This window comes from Leucopleurus acutus, assembly GCF_964270905.1.
Source record: "Leucopleurus acutus genome assembly, chromosome: 7".
NCBI lineage: Eukaryota > Metazoa > Chordata > Mammalia > Artiodactyla > Delphinidae > Leucopleurus > Leucopleurus acutus.
The window spans coordinates 100,058,158-100,079,123 of record NC_139150.1 but is presented as its reverse complement, the minus strand read 5'-3'; the positions used below and the strand labels follow the sequence as shown (position 1 = coordinate 100,079,123).

The window sequence follows — 20,966 nt, the reverse complement described above, 5'->3', positions numbered from 1 at the left end:
GTACAAGAAATACTTGCCCAATGAGCGAGTGAGTGGGTGAGTGAGTGCTGAGTGCGGTATTGAGCGCTGTGAGCCCTGAGAAAGGGCTGCTTTAGTGCCCGGAGAGGGGCTCTGCCATGGTCGGGGGCAGCCTCTCCTGGGAGCCAGGGATGCAGGTTGCAGAAGGGGCAGGAGCAGGGAGTGGACACGGGCTGGGACAAGGAGATGGCACTCACCCTCCAGTGCCCAATGCCCCGGAAGGTGGCTGGGGTCACACTGAAGGTCTTCAGGCTCTCTCTTCTTCTTGCCTTATGGTCTCCTCGCTGGGTGTCCCAAAAGTCCAAATAGCCCCCCTCCTGGGGGGTCAGAGTCAGATGCCCTGGACCCTGAGGGCTGAACCTTGATGCCCAGCGGTGAGGGTCCTCTGCAGGTTTCTTGTGAGAAGGGGCAGTGCAAGTGTGCGTGTGCAGGTGTGTGTGTGCATGTGTGTGCGCGCGCGTCTGTGCAGAGCTGAGGGTGGGCTGAGGGTAGCAGTGTCGGGCCAGGGCAGGGCAGTAACCGTGGGTGGAGAGCCCTGGGCTCTAGGTCTGACAGATGCGGTGCTGGTCTCCCTCCGCCCCGCCCCCCTACCAAGACTGGAGCAACAGAAGGGCAGGAAGAGACAAGAGTAAGCAGGTAATGGTTTCCCCAGGGCCGAGCCCATCCCTGAGTGGATGTTACGTCCCCTCAGCCCTCTGGTGAGCACCTCACACGGGTTCCAGGTGGGCCCAGGGAAGAGAGGGAGTCGCATTGCAAGGGTCTCAGCCAGCAGTGGGGCGGGGGCTGTGAGGCACTGTAAGCAGAGCGGGGTGGCTGGCAGTACCAAGCAGGGAACCAGTGCACAGGGGCAGTGCATGGCATCCAGGGGGGGCAGGCGAGGGTGCAGGGCGGCCACATAGGGGGCTTGAGGATGCAGGACCCTGGGCAAAGGAGGGGAGAAGGAAGGCAGCGTGGACCCGCTCGGAGGTTTCTGGGCTTCCTGCCGCCCATGCCTGGCCCACCAGGCATGCTGGGGATGAGGACCCCTGGGTTGCTCCCCGACAAACTGTCTGCTCCAGCCAGCCCATGGCCTCCTGTCTGCCCGGAGATGGGGCCCTTAAAGGGACTTGACCCCTAGGCTTACATGGGGCAGCTGTCAACAGACATGTGCTGGGTGGATCTGAGTCCCCCACCGTGGGCCTCGGGGGAGTGGGAAGGCTTTGGGGTGGAGGGAAGGGAGGCTCCTTATCGCTTCTGAAGGCCCCGGCATGACCCCATTTGGTTGTGCTGGTTCTGATTAAAGATTCAGCCGCTGCCGGATAACCTGCCCCACAGTCCAATGCAAACACCCTCCTCTTCTGCATGCGGCAGCGTCCGGCCTCACTGCACTCCCTGCTCCCAGGGCCTGACCTCTCTCGGGTCTTGGCTTGCGGCCCCTGAGGCCTGGAGCGCCCTCTCCCTTCCTTTCTGCAGGCCTATGTCCTGCCCGGCCTCAGGTCGGCTCCCATACAGCCTTGAGGGCTCAGGAATAGCGGGGTTCAGGCAGGGAGGGCTGTCCTGGTGGTGGAGGGCCAGTGGGGGGAGCAGGGGACAGACCCTGCTGCCTGGCACCAGAGGGGCTGCAGAGTACAGGGGCGCAGCGGCAGGAAGAAAGGGATGCGGGGCTCGGAGGTGGGGAGTCCGGGGTTACCTGAGAAGAAGTGGGCCTTGAAGCCCTTTTTGGAGACTGTGTTGTCGGACTTGAACTCCACACGCATGTTGTTGTACTGGGAGGTGATGACCTCGGGCTTCTCGGAGCCACAGAACTTGCCGTGCAGCTTGGAGTCGGCCGTGAGTCCGCTGCGCACCTCCACGAAGTCGTACTTGCACACCTGTGGGGCAGCGCAGCTCCAGGCCCACCTCCTCCAGGAAGCCTCTCCTGACCACCTGCGCCTGAGGAGGCTCCCTGTTCCGTGGGTCCTTTCGCCTTTAGTTACCTGCTTTGCCACCCCACCCCATCAGTTCCTCTTGTGCTCCCCACACAAGCCCCCAGCCCTGCCTCTCCCCACAGGCTTCTGGACTCCACGGCCTTCATTCCCACGTGCCACGTGCTCCCTGGCCTTCAAGGCCCTCCTCCCTGAGCCTCCCCTGCTTCCTCTGACCCCCCCCCCCCCCCCCCCGCACACACACACACTGCCTCTACATTCCTGGAGTATTTCTTTCGGAGGGTAGGAAGCAGGCACCAGGCTGAGCTCGCACGCCTCAGACCTCCCTGCGTCTCCTCAGCCCCAGGCGGGCACTTACATCATTGCCCTCGGTCTCGAAGAAGTCAAACTGCAGGGAGATGCGGTACTGGGTGGGCGCCACCAGCTGCCAGATGCAGTTTTTGTTAGGGGGGTACTCCTTGGGCCAGCCCGGGCTGGTGATGGAGCCATTGAGCTTGGTGAGGAATCCACCACAGGCAGCTGGGGGGACAAGGGAGGTGGCGTCACCCACCAGGAGTCCCGGCTCTAGAGAAGGGCATGGACACAGGCTGGGGTGCATGAAGGAGGAGGAGTGGGTTTGTGGGTTCCCCCAGCCTGGGGGGCTGGTGTGTGGTCTCTATGGGGAAGGAGGCAGGGGAGCGGGGGTGTCTTCAGAGTAGGAGGAGTTGTGTGGTCACTTCAATTTTCTCTGCGAGAGAACAGGCCAGGCGTCTGCTTAGAGGTGGGGGGTGGGGTGAGGGGCTCCAGAAAGGCAGTACCAGTAGGCAGGGGCTGCTGGGAGGGAAGCAGGGAGGACCAGGGGGCAGGGACTGGGAGGCACGGAGGGAGAGGGAGCTGCTCAGAGGTGAGTGGAGAGAAGCCCGGCAGCAAGATCAGGCTGAGCTGGAGACAGTCAGCCAGAGAGCGTTTCACTACCTCCTGGGAACATTTATAATGAGAGGCTGGAACTCAGTGCCTGTCTAAGAACAGTGGTTTCCAAACTGTGGATTGTGACCTTCTGCTGGGTGATGAAATCAATCAAGATCAGCATTTAAAAAGAAGAACAAGAATGGAAACCAAACCAGAGTACATCACACCTGGTCACAGTGTGTTCCGGGGGATTGAAAGAGACAATGTATTCCTTACCCATGAGTAGTGACCAAAGTGCCAGGGAATCCTCGTTTTTCTGGAAAGGGGTCTGTCCAAGGGCAGAAGAGACCCGGGCTGGAGGGTTTGGGGTGGGAGAGGGAACAGGGTCCTGGGCAGCCCGGGGGCACTTACCCTCGCAGCGGCGCTTGTCAGGGGCCAGCTCATACCCAGGGTCGCAGCTGCACTTGTAACTGCCCAGGGTGTTGAGACACCGCTGCTCACAGCCCCCGCGGTTGGGCCGAGAGCACTCGTCCACCTCTGCAGTCGTAAGGGTGTCAGTGACTCCCAGTCCGGGGCCTGGGTCCCTCCTCCTGCCCTCTGCTTGGGAGTCAAGTCCAGGATCCCTCAGGCTGCTAGGACCACCCCCAGTCCCATTCCAGCGGGAGGAAGTCAGCTGTGACCTGCTCAGAACCCCACCCGGTCCCCAGGGGATCCTGTCTGTGACAACCCCAAAGGGACAGGCAGTTCCCTGAAGGAGGGGACAGGTGGACCCATGGAGCCTTCCTTCTGACCACACTGGCTGGGCTGGTGGCCACCACCATTCACTGGGGCCTCTCATGCGCCATCCCTGGCTGAGTACCATTCTTTCACCTCTGCTTCAATCCCTACATGAAGCCTGTGATGGAGGGGCTGTAACTGTGCCCAGATTACAGACGAGGTAATGAGGCTTGGGCAGAACACCCTCAATGCCCAGGGTCACGCCGATAAAAAGCCCACGCTGCCTTGTCTCCTCCCTGAGCTCCTACGGTACTTTCTGCCTGCACATCTCACCAACATTCCTTCAGTACAAACTTTTGGCAACGCCTGAATTTTTATGTCAATTCTCTGTCGACCACCTACCGTGTGTCAGCTACTTTTACCTACGTTTGTCATTTACTCAGTGAGGTATGTAGGTTTTCAGTGGGACCTTTTCTGCCCAGTTAGGCCATAAATTCAAGGGCAGGGCGCCAGGGTCTACGAATCCCTCACAGTGTGTTGAGTGAGTGAATGAGGAACGAATGAAGCCATGGCAGCACCATTCACAATAGCCAAGGTGTCCATCCATGGATGAGACTAAAGGAAATGTGGTTCAGACACACAGTGGAATACTATACAGCCCTAAAAAAGAAGGAAACTCTGCCATATGCGATAACACGGATGAACCTTCAGGACATTATTTTAAGTAAAATAAGCCAGTCCCCAAAAGTCAAATTCTGCATGATTCCACTTACAAGAGGTATCTAAAACAGCCCAATTCATAAAACTGAAGAGTGGAATGATGGGTGCCCAGGGCTGGGGGAGGGGGAGGGGGGGAGTTATGAATCAGCGGGCATAAAGTTTCCGTCAAGCAAGGAGATCTGCACAGCACTGTGCCTTGGTCGGCAAAACTGGTTTGTACACTTAGATGTGCTCCGAGTGTAGATCTCACGCTAAGTGTTCTTACTTCAATCAAATAAAATTTAAAAAATAAAAAGAAGGAACAAAGGAGGTGGGTTGGCCACAGGAGTGGGCCGGGGTAGGGGAGCGGGGAAGGAGGCACCTTTGAAAAAGTTGACGGCGAAGCCAGCTTTGTTAATGGACCCATCAGAGACGAACTTGAGCCAGAGGCGGCTGGACGTGCTCTTGATGTCGTCCGGCTTCTCATAGCCGCAGTAGCGCCCGATGAGGGTGCTGCTCTCGCTGTGTCCGTCGCGCACTTCCAGATAGTCATAGGCGCAGCTGTCATGGCGCTCAATCTGGGGGTCGGGGGCTCCATCAGCAGGAGGAGCCCTGGCGGCCCAGACCCAAGCCCCGGAAGCCCGCAGGAGGTGGGCCGTCCTGGGGGTCTCTGACCCACCTCAAAGGACTGGAAGGTGAGGCCCACATGGAAGCCCTCGGACACCTGGATCCTCCAGATGCAGACTTTGCTGGGCCGGTAGTCGTCTGGGTAATTGGGCGACTGGATGTGGCCGTTGTCCTTTTTCACATCTCCCCCACAGATGGCTTTGGGGACAGGGGACGAGTTGGGAAAAAGAGGATGTCGGTCAGAATGCTCTGCAATGTTCCAGAGCCCCTCTACCCCCTCTTCTAGCCCTGCCCACCCACATCCCCAGCTTCCCAGTGCCCCTAGCCCTGGCCAGTCCCAGTGGGATCTCTGCTTCCTCCTTCACGGGCCCTCGGCCTTGCCTCTGGGGTGCCAGGAGGGAGTGGTTCTAGGGTGCCCAGGGACCCCACCTCTGACTCCCCCGTCCCCCTGCCTCGGTACCTTCATAGACCGCAAAGAAGCCTTTCCCGACCCAGTTGCTGCTGCTGCGGAATTCAACCCAGAGGCGGCTGTCGGTGGAGACAATGGGCTCCGGGAGTTTGCCCCCGCAGAAGCGGCCTGGACAGACGGCGTGGACAGGGGGCAGTGAGGCCCAAAGCAAGGCCCTCTCCCTTCCCACACCAGGGCTGCACCTCCAGGAAGCCCTCCCCACCTCTCTGAGGGGCTCAGGGGCTCTGGCCCTGGTCTGCACTTGACACACATTCAAGTTGGCCTGCATCTGGTCCAAGGTCCAGTTTGGCCTTGAAGGGCCAGAGTCCACTCTAGAAGATTTCCTGCCCTTGAGGGAAAGGATAGGAGTCTGTTTCTGGGAGGAACGGTGACTCCTCACCTTAGCCAATGGTATCTGTGTTTTATTTACTTTTTAAAAAGAGCATTACCATCACTACTTATCCTTTCTTATTTGCTCTCCATGCAAACAAGTAATAACCAAAAACAAGCAACAGTTTTCTTTTGCTCAAATGCAGGGGACGCCATGGGACCCCAAATAAATCCCAGAATCCGGGGACTGGGTGAGAAAATGTCCTCTTTGAAATAAAACCTGACAAGAATCCACGTAAGCGGATGAGGCTGGCCATCTGTGGAATTCTTTGTAGTCAAGAACTGGCTAGGGCTGATGTGTGTGTTCGTAATAATATGGGTGTTTCCCAACTTACAGCAATGGACAGAGGCTGCTGGCCTAGGAATGTAAGTTATGAAAAAGAAACTGCAAAAAAAAAAAAAAAAGAAAGAAACAGCAATCTTGGAAATGCTAACACTTCTGTAGCAAGAAGTGTCGTAATGACAGCTGCTTTGGGTGACTAATAAGAAATATTCGACCATCAGAAACTGGGGGAAAAAAAGAGATGGTTAGCGAGGATTCGTCAGCCTGCTTCAGGCAGAGGCTGGGCTGTGAGACAAAGTTCTAACGCCAATGAGCGGTCCTGAGCTACTTAGGCTCACATCCAGATCGAAGAAGAATTCATGTAGCTCCTCAGGCTCTAACTCTGTGTCCATTACAGCATCTTCTGTCCTGTGGTTCTGACCCATCCATCCCCCACTTACCCACTCCCCTACCCCCGAGACAAGGCACCCTGTGCAAACAAGTTTGGGCGACCGTGCCAGGAATGTAGGTCTCTGTGGTGCACCAGGCTGCATCGTGGGCACCCTCAGGCCACATCTCGCAGACAGAAAACAGAGCCTCTGAAATTGCCCAGATGAGGAAGAGAGCCTGGAGCTGAGAGGACAGGCCTGTCCATCTCCCTCTGTCACCCTGTGTGATTGCCCACACCTATACACTGACAGCCACCCTCTGAGGGAGGCCTGGAAGCCCATACTGAGGACCTTGAGGTCCAGACTGGGGAAGAGACTTGCCCAAAGTCACACATTTAGTGATGGAGCTGCAGCACTGACTATACCAGGACTCCTGGTTCCCATGCTAGGGTGCTGCCCGTAGCCAAGTGCTAGTGTTGGGGGGAGGATGCACAGCGTGTCATGTGAGTAGTTCTAAGAAGGACGCAGCTGAGGAGGAGGTAAGGCGGGGCTGTGCCGGTACCTCGGAGGGGCGCCTTCCTCCAGAAGCCGTCTCGGACCTCCACGTAGTCGTACCAGCACAGGCGGCTGCGGTACAGGTCCATGGACGTGAAGTTCAGGATGATCTGGGGAAATGGGGGAGGAAGAAGGTGACACCGCTGCCCACACATCGCCCGCCGGTCTCGCCCACCAGCCCCATGACCGCTGCCTGCCTCGTGAGGCTGTTTGCCATGGGTTATAAATAGTTAAGTGTTCCAGAAAGGAGCTCCTGGCACAGAAGTGTCCCTCGTCCACAGCCATCTGCCAGTTCTAGTCAGCATTCTTCCCAGATACCCCAAGCCAGGCCTCACTTAAAATGCACAGCCTCGTTGAAAGTATGTTTGAGACCTGGGGTCTCATTTTACTGATCTCCTTAGTAAGGAGCCGTTGCTTAGGGTTAAACAAACCCAGCTCTCTTCATGGTCAACTTAAATGATATAAATTACAGCATCTTTAGAGGGAAGAGGTCTCCTTGGTGAGAGGAAGGGCCCAGGGAGGCATGTGGGACTGGGGGCAGGGGGCGGTCTGAACGGGAATGAAGGGTCCAGAGAGGACGAGCAGAGGGAAGAGGCCTGAGTTACCCATCATCGCGCATTTACTGAGTGCTGGTTCTAGGCAGGGCTCGTGCTAACCGCTGAAGGGAGTATCAGGTCTGCATGCCTCCCGAGAATGGGTTTAAGACACTCAACTACACTTCAGTTAAAAAAAAACAAAGGGCTTCCCTGGTGGCGCAATGGTTAAGAATCTGCCTGCCAATGCAGGGGACACGGGTTCGAGCCCTCATCCGGGAAGATCCCACATGCCGCAGAGCAACTAAGCCCGTGTGCCACAACTACTCAGCCTGAGCTCTACAGCCCACGAGCCGCAACTACTGAACCTGTGTGCCGCAACTACTGAAACCCACGCGCCTAGAGCCCATGTTCCACAACAAGAGAAGCCACCGCAACGAGAAGCCTGTACACCTCAACAAAGAGGCGCCCCCGCTCGCCACAACTAGAGAAAGCCTGCACGCAGCAACGAAGACCTGACGCAGCCAAAAATAAATAAATAATAAAAGAAAAAGAAAAAAAGATACGTCCCTGTCAAGGAGCTTAGGACTTAGAAGAATAAGACATATGCATGAAAAGACCACCTAGTGAAAAACTCAGATTCCAGTCACACGAGCCTGGGTTTGAATCTCGCCTCTGCATAAAATGGTGCATAAAATGAGAAAAGAGCATCTCACCCTAACACAGCAATACATAGGTACAGATACTGCCCTAAGTACCTCCTTCACATAAACTTATTTCAGCCCTTGAACTCATCAAACGTTCACCTAATAGTGGAGGAACGTTTGATACCTCGGTAAGTACCAAGTCTCCCCAGCAGGGGGGCATATGAACAGGTAGAGAAGCACCCTTACTAGGAGGGAAACTGCTTCCTTAGAAGTTTCCGGAGTGAGCCCTGAAGGCTGCTGTATGTTCAGAGTCCAACAAGCAGGGACTCCAGAGAATGGCACCCCCATCTGCGAGGAGTGTGCAGTGGGCATGAGAAGGCCCAAGGGGCCCACCTGTTAGGTGCTAGCTGGGTTCCCCGCTGGAGGAAAAGGGGACAAGGGTGTCCATCTCCCCTGTGGCTCACTGCAGTGTTAGAGGCAGACAGAGTGGAGGCCAGAATGAAAACCACTGGTCAAGGAAGAGCTCCCGGCTCATGGTCACTTTAGCACCGACCCCATCAGAATTCTTGGTGTTTTCTTTTTTTTTTAATTTTACTTTTTTATTTTATTTTATTTTATTTATTTTGGTTGCATTGGGTCTTTGTTGCTGCGTGCAGGCTTTCTCTAGTTGCGGCGAGCGGGGCCTACTCTCTTTTGTGGTGCTTGGGCTTCTCGTTGCGGAGCATGGGCTCTAGGCGTGCGGGCTTCAGTAGCTGTGGCACATGGGCTCAGTAGTTGTGGCTCGTGGGCTCTAGAGCACAGCTCAGTAGTTGTGGCACACGGGCTTAGTTGCTCTGCGGCATGTGGGATCTTCCTGGAGCAGGGCTCAAACCCATGTCCCCTGCATCGGCAGGTGGATTCTTAACCACTGCGCCACCAGGGAAGTTCCTTCTTGGTGTTTTCAATATCCACCTGCACTATCCTTGCCATTTCCTGACCTTTGCATTCCCTAACCTCCTCTCTCACCCTCTCTCTGCCCCTTCTCAGCCAGCACATCATGCCCTGGACCTTGTTATCATCCATAATATCAAATCCAAGGACCCCACTCTACATCCATGTGCCCCAATCTTTCCTTGCTCACTCCCTCTGTACACAGAGCTCAACGATCCTTCCAGTTCACTGCAACCTTCAATCTACGGAGCCTGTTGTACTTTCACTGCCTTTCACCCCCGTGTCCTTACATTTCTTCTGACCTAGCTTGGAACCCATGGTCCATCTTTCATATTTTCTTTTGATTCACACATGAGTTTAAATATGTTTGTGTTTGGGGGAGCTTTCATTAATTTTGTTACTCTGAGATGTAATCGAGTGAGATCACGTTTTGAAAAGTGCACTACAGGGGACTTCCCTGGTGGCGCAGTGGTTAAGAATCTGCCTGCCAATGCAGGGGACACAGGTTTGATCCCTGGTCTGGGAAGATTCCACATGCTGTGGAGCAACTAAGCCCGCGTACCACAACTACTGAGCCTGCGTGCTGCAACTACTGAAGCCTGTGCACCTAGAACCTATGCTCTGCCACAAGGGAAGCCACCGTAATGAGAAACCCGCGCACCGCAAGGAAGAGTAGCCCCCACTCGTCGCAACTAGCAAAAGCCCACGTGCAGCACCAGAGACCCAACACAGCCAAAAAATAAATAAAAATTTAAAAAACACGAAAAGTACACTATATTACTCCTTTTTTGTTTTTTGGCCACGCCGCATGGCTTACAGGATCTCAGTTCCCCAACCAGGGACTGAACCTGGGCCTCGGCACTGAAAGCCCGGAATCCTAACCACTAGGCTGCCAGGGAGCCCCCGAAAACTGCACTATATTACTCTTGATGATTAATCCTCATTGGGAGTATTATTATTATTAGTATAAAAATACAAGTCCTGGCATTTTGAAAAACTGAAGTTGAAAATCTGTTCTAATTCTTGCTATAGAGCCAGTGTCTTATGACCCAATATTTTACCTTTTTAGAAAAGACCAAATATGACCACAGAGGAAGTTTAATTCACTATGGAATCCTCGGTGCATGGCACATAATAGTTGTTTAATAAATATTTCTTGAATAGAATTCTGCTTTTTGGAATCTACTCTAATATACTTGCCCAAGTGTATAAAGATTTATTCAAGGTATTTATTTTGGTAGTAATGAAAGCTTGGCAAAACTTAAATCAGCATCCATCAGGAGACCTGAGGGCATGATTAAATAATTAAATTAAGGGCAGTCAGGATGACGGGATGCCAAGCAACCACGAAAGTGACTGAGGTAGATCTATACGTGCTGACGTGGAACGATGACTGTGATTTATTGTTGAGTGAAAGGCAAGTTACAGAAGGCCACCCCCACCCCCACACCCCCACACTAGAAGGGTCTGGAAGGACATCCCAAGTGTTACCAATGCTTAGTTGTCTCTGTGGAGTGGGATGTGGAGGATGATCAAGGGGAGGAAATTCACTTTTTACCGTACGTATTCCTATATTGCTCAAAATGTTTACAACATGCATCTGTTATCTTTATATCTAGCAAACAACAAAAATATCTGTCGAAGAGCTGCTGGGTGGAAGAAGGAATGCAGAGGGCCGAGTGAGGGCTCCCTGACTCCTAAACTTACACCCTTAACCCCTACTCCACGTGGCCTCCTTGGGCCTGCCAATCCATTTCACTCAGCAAGCAGCCCTGAGAACGGCAGCCACTTTCCCTCCCTCCCCGGAAACAACTGTGACTCTGTCCAGGGGGGATGGATTCAGGCCTCTGAAGAAGAAACCATGCCCAGCCGGCAGAGCCCCACGGGGCCCACCCAGGACCTGCCACAGGCAGGAGGAAGCAGAGGCCACCTCATGTGGAAGGAAGAGACCTGGGCGAGCAGTCAGGGGCCTCCTACGGGGAGGGGCAGCCACGGCTATACTGAGACCGGAGGTGTCTAATTAAGAGTTGTAACAACTTCTGTCGTGTGGAAACAGCTGTGCGCTGGTGGCAGGGGCACTGCCCTTTGCCAAGAAAAACTGGGCCAGCTCTGCCACTTCCTGGCTGGTGACTTTGTGCCTCGCTGTCTCTGTCCGAAAAATGGAGGTGATCATAACGACTCCACTGGGGAGTCGGGGGTAAATGAGATACGGGTACAGAGTCCCCAGGTGCACCCTGTGTGTGGGAAGTATTCCTCATGCTTGTTGGGTGCTCTCAGGGAGGAGTTGGGAGAACACGCCAACCCTGGGGGACCTGTTGTCTGGCTTACAGTCACATCTTAGGCCTCATTTAACTCCTCTGGGCCTCTGTTTCCTTATCTGTAAGATGGTAACGGTAATAGTACCAGCCTCATAGGACTTAGGGGAATTAAATTAATACATGTAAAATTTACGACCTTGTCTGACACGGGTACCATACATACGTGTCACACATCCATACGACAGTGTATGCCACTTGATAAACACTAATTTCACTCCTGGAGTTGAATTTGCTTAGATAGTTTGATATTGGGTTCACAGGACGGTCCGGATCAGAATGCAGGGAGGCAAATGAGGTACCCGGGGAAGTTGACCAGGGCTCACTCATTTCATAGATCAGGACTGGAGAATGATACTAGCAGCTAACTTTGATTGAATTCCCGCTATGTTCCAGGCAGTGCCCTAAGCGCCTTACGTACATGAACTTGCTTAATCCTCATATCAACCCCATGAGGGAGGTACTATCACCAGGCTCATTTTACAAATGGGGAAAAAAAGGCACAGAGAGGGTAAGCAACTTCCCCAAGATCATACATCCAGTAAAGAGCACAGCTGGGAGTCAAACCCAGGCACTCCGGATCTTAAACTTATACCCTCAACCTCCATTCCGTGTGGCCTCCCCAGGCCTACCGACTTTCCCTCCATGCTCAGAGCTCTACGCCCTTCAGTGCCTGAGAAGAGGGACTTAAGGGAGGACCCAGCCCAGGCCTTGCAGAGGAGGGATGGGAGGGGTCGTCTCTGCCCAGCTGGGGGATGGGAGGAGGCAGAATTTGGGCTGGACCTTGATGGGAATGAGGGTGGATACGGCCAAATCCAAAAGCATTTTAAGTTCTTATCTTCCTGGCTCCTCTGCAACATTTGACTATGGTCTCCTTCTGAAACCGCTTTCCTGCTCATAAAGGAGTTCCCTTCGTTGCTTGGGAAACACTGTAAATCCTCTTCAGGGCAGTTGCTAATTACGTGCAGTGTAAAGACTTGAGGATCCTCCAAGAAGTCCTCCAAAGTGGCTCTTTCTCGTTTGACATCCCTACGACTCGCACGATTGTACGAGATAAGTTTTACATATCACTTGCATGTCTGGCAATAAGTTGAGGACTGGTAGGCAAGTGAAAAACAACCTCTCAGGAGCCAAACAGATGTCAAAGTCCACCCGCTAACACACGTGGATTTATTTAAGGTTTACTGTTGAAAGAGTAGACTTTGGAGTCAGATAGTCCTAGAACTGAATGCTGGTTCCACCATTGTTACCTGAGCAAACCTGGCCAGATCTACTCCTGCACTTTAAGCCTCAATTCCCTCCACTCTCCAGTAGGGATAACAGTACCTACGTCATGAAACGGTTGTGAGGAATAATGAGATCATGCACGTAAGATGCCGATACTTTGGCACATAATTGGTAAGTGACAAAAAGTGGCCATGCCAACTTGATGGTACCATCCTCTTCTGCCTCCCCAGACTTTAAATGTTTCTGTCCCCCAGGGTTCCATCTTTGGTTCAGTTACAACTCTACAATTTCAACCAGGACCATGGGTGGGTTTTACTTTTTGCATTTCTACAATCATGCATTGGTTAATCTGGAATTTTATCCGTAGCCCACTTCTCTCCCTGGAGCTCCAGGCAGGTCTCTGAAAAAGGATGGGGAGTCTTGTGGGAGCTATGAAGGGAGCAGGTCCCAGGCACAGAGAGGCTCCTAAGGCAAGGCCGTGTGCTCTCTAGAGACTAGGGCCAGCCCATGCCAGCCCGCAAAGCAAGGAAAGAAGAGGGTCCTGACCAAGTTGCCATATGCCTGCCAACTGAGCAAACCTCCTGAACGGGAAAGAGAGGGATGCTCTACCCTACTCTGTGCTCGTGGGGCCGCGAACTGTCTCGTGCACCTGTCCATCCCCAGGGCTGGGCCCAGCACTGGGCACCTAGTGGCCACACAAGTTGCCGAAGGGCACTTAGTTGTTGGAATGGGACAAGGCTTTGGAATTCACGCGGTATTTCAATCACAGACTTTTATGTCATAATCCAGGATCTATGAGATCTTGGGCAAGTTACTTTTTCCAAGTTTGTTTTCTCATATACAAAATGAGGCTAACATTAGCACCCAGCCTGTAACGTTGTGCTAAAAGACATGACACAGAGATTTAACACATGCCTGGCCAATCATATGCTCAATGATCATTAGTTGTTATTACTATTATTGTTATCTGCGGTGAGATTTCCAAAGGCTGGAAACCCTCAGCAGAGGAATGGAGGAAACCAGGGCAAGGTCACTACAAGACAGTGAAAAGGATGCAATTTTTAACTTAGATTCAGAACAAGAACAAGGAAGGGGTGGGTTCACTTTTGAGGGAAGCTGCTAGAAAGTTAACCAAGGGAGATAGGGAATTACTCAGCTCTCAATAAAAGTCTGTCGTAAGGGAGGATGATCTTCAAATTATAAAAAAAATAAAAGCAGCATCGTTTGGAAAGGAAACAGAAGCTCAATAATACAGAAGGAGAGTCAGCGAGCGCCTCTTTAAATTGGCTTTTGCCTCTAGACTCAAAAATGACATCAGAGGACATTCAAATAACTTGCAGATGTGAGCAGTGTCTGTAATCTTGAGAACTCAGAACAAAATCTTTCCCAGTTTTCAAAAGGGGTTTGTATGCATGTGTGCATGCACATGCGTGTGTTGGGAAGGGGGTTTAGAGTGAATTCTGGGAATTGCAAACCACTGAGTTCAGTGGTGATCCCCAACTAAACAGATGGTCTATGACCATTTAGAAAAGAAACACTTGACTACTTTTGGGTTCACTTGAAACAAGGTACATCAGACAAATCTCACTTCTTTTTTAAAAGGGGATTTACCAACTGGTGAAACAGTGGATTTGTTTTGGTAAGGCAATTCATCCATGTATTCGGCATTTATTAATCACTTCCTGTGCCAGAGACATAAAGACGACAAAGGCCTGGTCTCAGAAGCAGCTCATATGGTGGTTGGTCAATAAGGTGGTGACCAGTGGCTGGCTGGTAATGACATTCAGCATAGTCATAGCTAGTGGAATAGCTTTGCCCAAAGCCTGCAGATTACTGGGTCGATGTCAATTCAGAGGGAGAGCTTGGATCTGCTTTAATTCATGTCCTGTTCAATATTTTGATCGAAGGCCAGGTTCGGAACACCCAGAAGACATGCTTATCAAATGAGCTCATGGCAGAGTGAGGACGGCTACCTGCCGGATGGTGGAATTCTGATTCAAAATGATCTTGAGAGCTGTTGGAATGAGCAATGCAACCGGTAATAAAATCTAACCCAGCTCAAGGTTGCACTAGGACATTAAGAACCTAGTTCCAATCAAGGGAAATAAAGCCTTAAAGCTGGCTCTTGGGAGCAATAAAAATATGAAGGACATGGAAGGTCCAGGGGTGGGTGAGAGGTCCAGACTCCACATGAAAAGCCTGCGAATGGATCTGAGAAGCACTTAGAAAAGTGTCTGGCGCGTAGTAAATGCTATTCACAAGTCAGCATTTATATACAACTATTAGTAGAAGCCTCTCATCATCCTGCAGGGTGAATGAGTTTACCTTCCCCAGGTAGATCACTCACAGCCACATGGACTAAGCTCTCCTACTCAGGGGTCCTGGCAGAGGAGAGGATGCTCAGTTACCTTCTCCCCAGGTGTGACTGAGATGCGCCATACGCAGTGCATGTGGGCGGAGTAGCCGTTGGGGTACTCGGGGGAGGAGAAGTTGCCCGTGCTATCTTGTAGGGTCTCTCCGCAAGCTGTCGAGGAAAGGAAATGACTGGGTTGCTGGCTGCAGGTGCCCAATCCCCCCAACTTTCTGGCTTCCCTGCCCTGAGCCCTGGCATCCTTTGGGGGAGAGGAGAGAGTCTGGGATGGCCCTGTCCCCTTAAGATCCATCCCTTCTCCTTTCCGTTCTACCTAGTGCTGCAGGATGCCCTGCTGTCAAGGCAACATGGGTTCCAGAGTTAAGGTCAAGCTCCTTCGGAGGGCCTCACTCCCTCTCACTCACTGAGAATCGCTCTGCGCCCCCCATTTTCTGCTCCTACTGTCCCTCACTCTCACCCTCAGAAGATGGGTAGCTCAGCATCTCCCCACCTGATCCAAGCCCCAGTTTGGGTCTGTAACTTGAACACTCCCCCTCCCTGGGTGCCCCCTCCCCCGACACCAGGCAGCCTCAGCCTTTTCTAAGTCTCACAGCCTCAACCTTCTTGGCCCCAGGGCCTGCCCTCCACCCCACCCTGGCCTGTCCCCACCCCTGCCCCGACCTGGGCACTTGTAGAGCTTGCGGGCCTGGGCAATGTCCCCCTTGCTGAGCCGGGTCCTCTGGCCGATGGGAGGCTTCACCCCATTCACCTCGTACTTAGGAACGATGGTGTCCAGGAAGATGCCCCTGAGGAGGAGAAGACCAGCCTGGGTGAGAGTCTGATGGGAAGGAGGGCGGCTGGCATGCGTGCACCGAAGGTCACGACCCCGCAAGAGCCCAGACATTCCTCAGCAGGGTCAGGGATGGGTGGAGACATCTCACCCTGTCATTACACTGCCCTCTGACCACCAGCCACCCTGCTCCGTGGCAGCCATACCACAGGGCCTGGGGGAGCCCCAGGAACACTTTGGGAGGTCGGGGACATGGACCTAGGAGGCCCTGGGGACACACCGGTGCTCCGGCTCAGTCTGGCCCAACTCCCAGCCCCGGGAGAGCTCCAGACCCCTCGTCAGTCATGTCTCAGCCCTGCCCGGCCCCGCTTCTGAGGCCCCCTGTGCTGATTCAGCCCTGACTACACCTCTCCCAGGACTACCCAGGGCCAACACTTCGTCCTGCTGGCACGGGCTACTCCTGATGGGACCTGGGACAAGGCCAAAGGGCAGGCTCCACCGTGGCCAGACCAGACCCCAGGGACAGCCCCGCTAGCTCCTGATCCATCAGTGTCCCCTGTCCCCTCAGTTCCTGCCTGCTAGGTCCTGGATGTTTCCATCTGGGAGGAGCAGAAAGAAGGGGGAGCAGGCATCCCTCCACCTCCCCAGGGCCCCTGACTCACACCCAGCTGGGTAGAGCTCAGCAGGAGGTGGGGTGGGATGTGGTGGGAAATGTACAGGGGGTGGTCTGTTGGTGTGGTGGGTGGGATGACCTCACCACCCTTCCTTGGTCTCTGTTCCCTCAGGTCTGGAGGCAGGAAGAGTGGGTCTAGAAGGAGCATCTGAGGAGAGGGGGAGGGCCAGGGTCTGGGAGAGCAGAGACAGAGGATGAGGACAGAGCCAGGCATCGGAAAGGCCAGGAGGGGGTGCGAGTTAGGGTGCTGGGGGGAGGCAGAGGAGGAGGAGGGGCTGTTTCCCACACTCTGCTAAGGAGAAGCTGGGACGGGGAGGCTGGGCCACTACCTCTGGGGGCTCTGGCTGTGATTTCTGGGAACCTAGGCCCAGGATAAAGAGTAGGTGTATACGTGCTCGTGAGCTGGGGAGCGGGGCTGGTCCAGGACAGAAGCCAGACTTTGTGCCAGTCAGCCAATTACGCAAAGGTAGACCCATCAGAGAGACACGCCCCCTTTGGCTGAGGGTTGAGGGAAAAGCTCAGCTCCTTCGGGCGGATACGGTTCCGGGGCCACAGCACACCACGCGGCTGCACGGCAGCTGGGTTTCAGCCTCCCGGGCCAGGTGTGCCCAGTACTAGGTGAAGAACCCAGGCTCTGTGAGTCCCGGCCCTGCCATGCACCCACCGTGGAAGAGGACAGCAGGGCAGGCAGCACCCACGGGTCCTCTGCTCGGGGGCCGCAGCCACCCAGAGGCCCACCCTTGACCTCGCCAACGACCCCAGCAGGGCAGGCTAGTGCAAAGCGGGAGGCCTACGGAGGGCAGGGCTGGGCCCCATCTCTCACCTGGAGAATGTGTTCCGGGCATAGTGCATGATACTGTCAAAATCATAGGTCTCCCCCAGGGATTCCACCTCCTGGACCTCCATCTTCAGGAAGTTATACTCCTGCCCTGCGAAGACCAGGAAAAGGGTGTGGGGAGGTGGGAGCGGGCGGGTCTGTGAGGGATGCAGTGCTACCTTTTCAGGTGGGGAACGGGGTCCTCCCTGCACTTGAGAGGTGCCCCCCTACCTGAGGGTCTGGGCAGCTGCCAGGGGAAGCCTGGGGGAGGGGCGGCTCTCTAGAAGAGTCCGTCAGCAGGGGGGTGGGTGGGGTTGAGGATTTGCTGGAGGGAAGGCTCAAGGGAAGATGGGAAGGAGGTGCCCATTTCTAGAACCACAGGGAGATGAGAGCAGTGAAGAGTGGAGGAGGCCTGGGGAGAAAGGGAGGAAGCAGGAAGGGAGGGAAGAGAGAGCACAGTGGGGAGAAAGGAGAGAGGATAAAACCCTTGGAGGACAGCATAGGCCAAGAGCAGGAGACGGGGCAAGAGGGAAGAGAAAGGCTGAGGCAGCATGGGAGATGGGCCGACCCCTTCCCACCTGCACCCCTAAAGGCCAGGGGGGTTCTGGCTGCTCCAGACAGCCCCTGTGTGCAGGACCTGGACCTCTCCTGGCTCCCCATCTGACAACTGATTTGCAGTCCCTGAGCTGCTACTGACCCGGAGGAGATGCTGCAGGGGAAGGGTCTGGACCCCAGGCAGGGCTGTGACTACCCAGCTGGCTGGGACTACAATGCTGAGTTGACCAAAGGCGATGGCTTGAGGGAGCAGCTCCCACCCTGACCAGGAGCCCTGGAGGGGCAGGTAGAGGTGCGTACCTGGCTGGATGTTCTCGCGCACGATGGAGACGTGGCGGTCTCGGTCAGGCCGCGTGTGTTCGTGCCAGAAGCCGATGACATGACCCAGTTCATGGACCACGATGCCGAACTTGTCACAGTTCTTGCCGATGGAGATGGCCTGGGGGCCCCCACCACGGCGGCCCACGTAGGAGCAGCACCTGGAGGGCGGGGCCAGCTCAGGGGGGCGGTCCCGAGCTGGGGGAGTGCATCCACTCAGGGGTCGGGTGTGGCTGCCAGGGGGGCCAGGGAGCGGAGGGGTTGGGGAGGGACCCAAGTGCGGGATGCCCGGACTGTGTGCTGGGGTCTGAGCCACATCTGGGGCAGCTCCTGGGGAGATGCCCCATGGCGGGAGGGGACAGATGATGCAGGGCCGTGCCCAGATGGGACAGCTGCAGTGCTCAGGACAGAACATGGGTTGGGGCGATGGCCGAGGGTACAGTGCCCAGGGGCCCCTGCTCACCCGCAGGGTCGATAGGTGAACACGATATAGCTGTCCTCGTCTGTGCGCTCCAGGAAGGTGACACAGGTGTGCTTCTCCCAGTGCCTCATGGCCTGCCGGAAGACTGCCCTCTGGCTGCCTGCCAGGACAAGGGAGGCCAGGCTGTCACAGTTGTCCAGGTGGGCCCACTTCCACCCATTGCTAAAGAGTCAGCCATTCATTGGACAGACAGGCAGAAGGTACCACTCACACCATCACGCACGACAGGGCTGTCCTGAGGCCAGGCCACGGTGCAGGCTGCTCCCCACACGCCCGACATCATGCTCACCAGTGAAGTTTCCTCCAATGACAAAGGGGATGACCCCATCGGGCCACACGCGCTCTGGTCTAGACGTTGCTGCCCTCCGGCTCCGGGACCTGCTTCTCCATCTCCCTTGACTTTTCCTCTGCGGCTGCCCACTAGTGCTCTGACAGTTGAGGGTGGAAGAGTTTCCTGAAATTGAAAGAAGAAGGCATTTGGTAGCAAGGGAATGAAGAGCAAGAGAAAGCAAATTACAACCGACCCTCATTATCTAGGGATTCCGTATTTGCCCACTCAGTAAAATTTCTTTGTAACCCCCAAATCAATACCCTCAGCTCTTTCACGGTCACTTGCTATCATGCACAGAGCAGTGAAGAATTTCAGTCACCCAACAGGCATGATCCCAGCTGAGCCTGAACAAGGCGACAGGCTGCCTTCTTGTTTCAGCTTATACTGTAAATATCTTTTTCACAATCTATTTAGTGCAACATTTTTTGCATTTTGTGCTTTTTCTCGGTGAGTTTGCTGTTTAAAATGAGCCTCCCCTTACCCCCCTGTAGTGCTGAAGGGCTGTCTAGTGTTCCCGAGTGCAAGAGGGCTGGGATGTACCTTATGGAGAAAATACCTGGGTTAGAGAAGCTTTGTTCAGGCATGAGTTACAGTGCTGTTGGCCGTGAGTTCAACGTTAGTGAATCAATGCTATATTAATTAAGGTGTCTTTAAATAGAAACACACATAAGACTGGGTTACGTATTAATGAGTTGATGAAAATGTGACCAGAGGCTTGCAGGAACCTAACCCTGTATTTCTCCTAGGAGTAACGGCTCAGAATTTGCTAATTCAGTGTTCGCAGTGACTTTATGGAATGACTGTAAGGTTATTCTATAACTCTATTCATAACTACCATGAATAGAGAGAACTGACTGTCAGTGAAAAAGAGAACAGCGGTGTACTCGTTTCCCCAGACCTGCAGGGGACCTGAGACTAGGAAACAGTCCCGTCTCAGCCAATAAACCTTCGTATTTATGGAGCATACAGAACTTGATGTCCTCTTTAAGTATTCCCAAGTACACGTCCTCATTTGACACAGTAGCTCTCTGGATGGACTGGGCAAGTGTCGCTATCTACATTTGACAGATGAGGAAACTAAAGCCCAAGATTTGCGCAAAGTCAGATGGTGGGTTAGCGGCAAGTCCAAGTTATCCAAATCTCCATTCTACTTTCCTCTTGTCCCATGTCTACTCGTCCCCACTAAGGTCAAGTAAGCCTTGCTAGTTACCAGGCTACCAGGTCACCCTCCAATGCCAGCTGCTCTCTGGGGTAGTTTGACCTTTACTCCATGGCCTGCCCATGCCAGGATCCTCCCTCCTGCCAGACAGGACAACTGCCTGGCACCACCAGAGTGTGCCCAGAACAGGTGCCAGGTGAGAATCCCCCACTTGGGCAATGGGAGGGTTACCTGTGAGCAGGACCACATTCCAGAGCGGTGAGAAGGCTGAACAGAACCAAGACAGCCCAGGCCCTCAACCCTCCCATTCCCTCACACATGCACAAGTGCCAGGCTCGCTGCGGGGGGGCGGGGAGGGTGTACTTGGACCCACCCTTGACCTTGAAGAGCTTTGAGTCCAGCTGGGGAGACAGACATATAAACAAATCATTGCAGTGTGGTGCGACTTGTGAGATGCTAACAGTGTAAGCCCAGAGGAAAGAGCACAGTGAATGGTGGCATGGTCAGGACTTGGGGATGAGATCAGGGAAGATTTCACAAGAGAAGCTCTTGAGATGGGCTTTAAAGGATGCGTAGAGTTTTGCAAAGCAGGAGCAGGAGAGGAAGCCAGGACGGACTGTGATGTGCAGCGAAGAGCCTGGGATTTGGAGTGAGAAGGCTTGGGCTCCTGTCCCAGTTTTGCCACTGACTAGCTTTGGGACCTTAAGCATGTCACATTACCTCTGTGACTCTTAGTTTCCGTACAGATGGTCTCTGACTTCGGATGGTTCTACTTACAACGTTTTGATAGTACAGAAGTGATAACACACTCAGTAGAAACCGTACTTCGAACTTTGAATTTCCTGGGTTAGTGACAGGCAGTGTGATCCTCTCTTGAGATGCTGGGCAGTGGCAGTGAGCCGCAGCTCCCTGCCAGCCACACCATCACAACGGGAAACAGCCC

The 20,966-nt window shown here is 54.1% G+C and overlaps 1 protein-coding gene across 2 annotated transcripts in view; it reads right to left on the bottom strand.

The window, feature by feature from the left end:
- BMP1 (bone morphogenetic protein 1) overlaps nucleotides 1-20,966 on the bottom strand; it is a 40,117-nt gene that overhangs the window by 10,740 nt on the left and 8,411 nt on the right. The window contains exons 3-15 of one of the 2 annotated variants that reach the window (XM_082842060.1): nucleotides 18,823-18,987; nucleotides 18,516-18,633; nucleotides 18,035-18,213; nucleotides 17,186-17,291; nucleotides 15,581-15,705; nucleotides 14,958-15,073; nucleotides 6,905-7,007; nucleotides 5,314-5,430; nucleotides 4,906-5,051; nucleotides 4,609-4,804; nucleotides 3,222-3,347; nucleotides 2,281-2,441; nucleotides 1,688-1,868 (exon numbers count right to left, since the gene is read on the bottom strand). In XM_082842060.1, the coding sequence (XP_082698186.1) occupies nucleotides 1,688-1,868; nucleotides 2,281-2,441; nucleotides 3,222-3,347; nucleotides 4,609-4,804; nucleotides 4,906-5,051; nucleotides 5,314-5,430; nucleotides 6,905-7,007; nucleotides 14,958-15,073; nucleotides 15,581-15,705; nucleotides 17,186-17,291; nucleotides 18,035-18,213; nucleotides 18,516-18,633; nucleotides 18,823-18,987 (1,839 nt within the window). The remainder of the gene's footprint in view (nucleotides 1-1,687; nucleotides 1,869-2,280; nucleotides 2,442-3,221; nucleotides 3,348-4,608; nucleotides 4,805-4,905; nucleotides 5,052-5,313; nucleotides 5,431-6,904; nucleotides 7,008-14,957; nucleotides 15,074-15,580; nucleotides 15,706-17,185; nucleotides 17,292-18,034; nucleotides 18,214-18,515; nucleotides 18,634-18,822; nucleotides 18,988-20,966) is intronic. The other variant, XM_082842061.1, reaches the window with a different exon arrangement.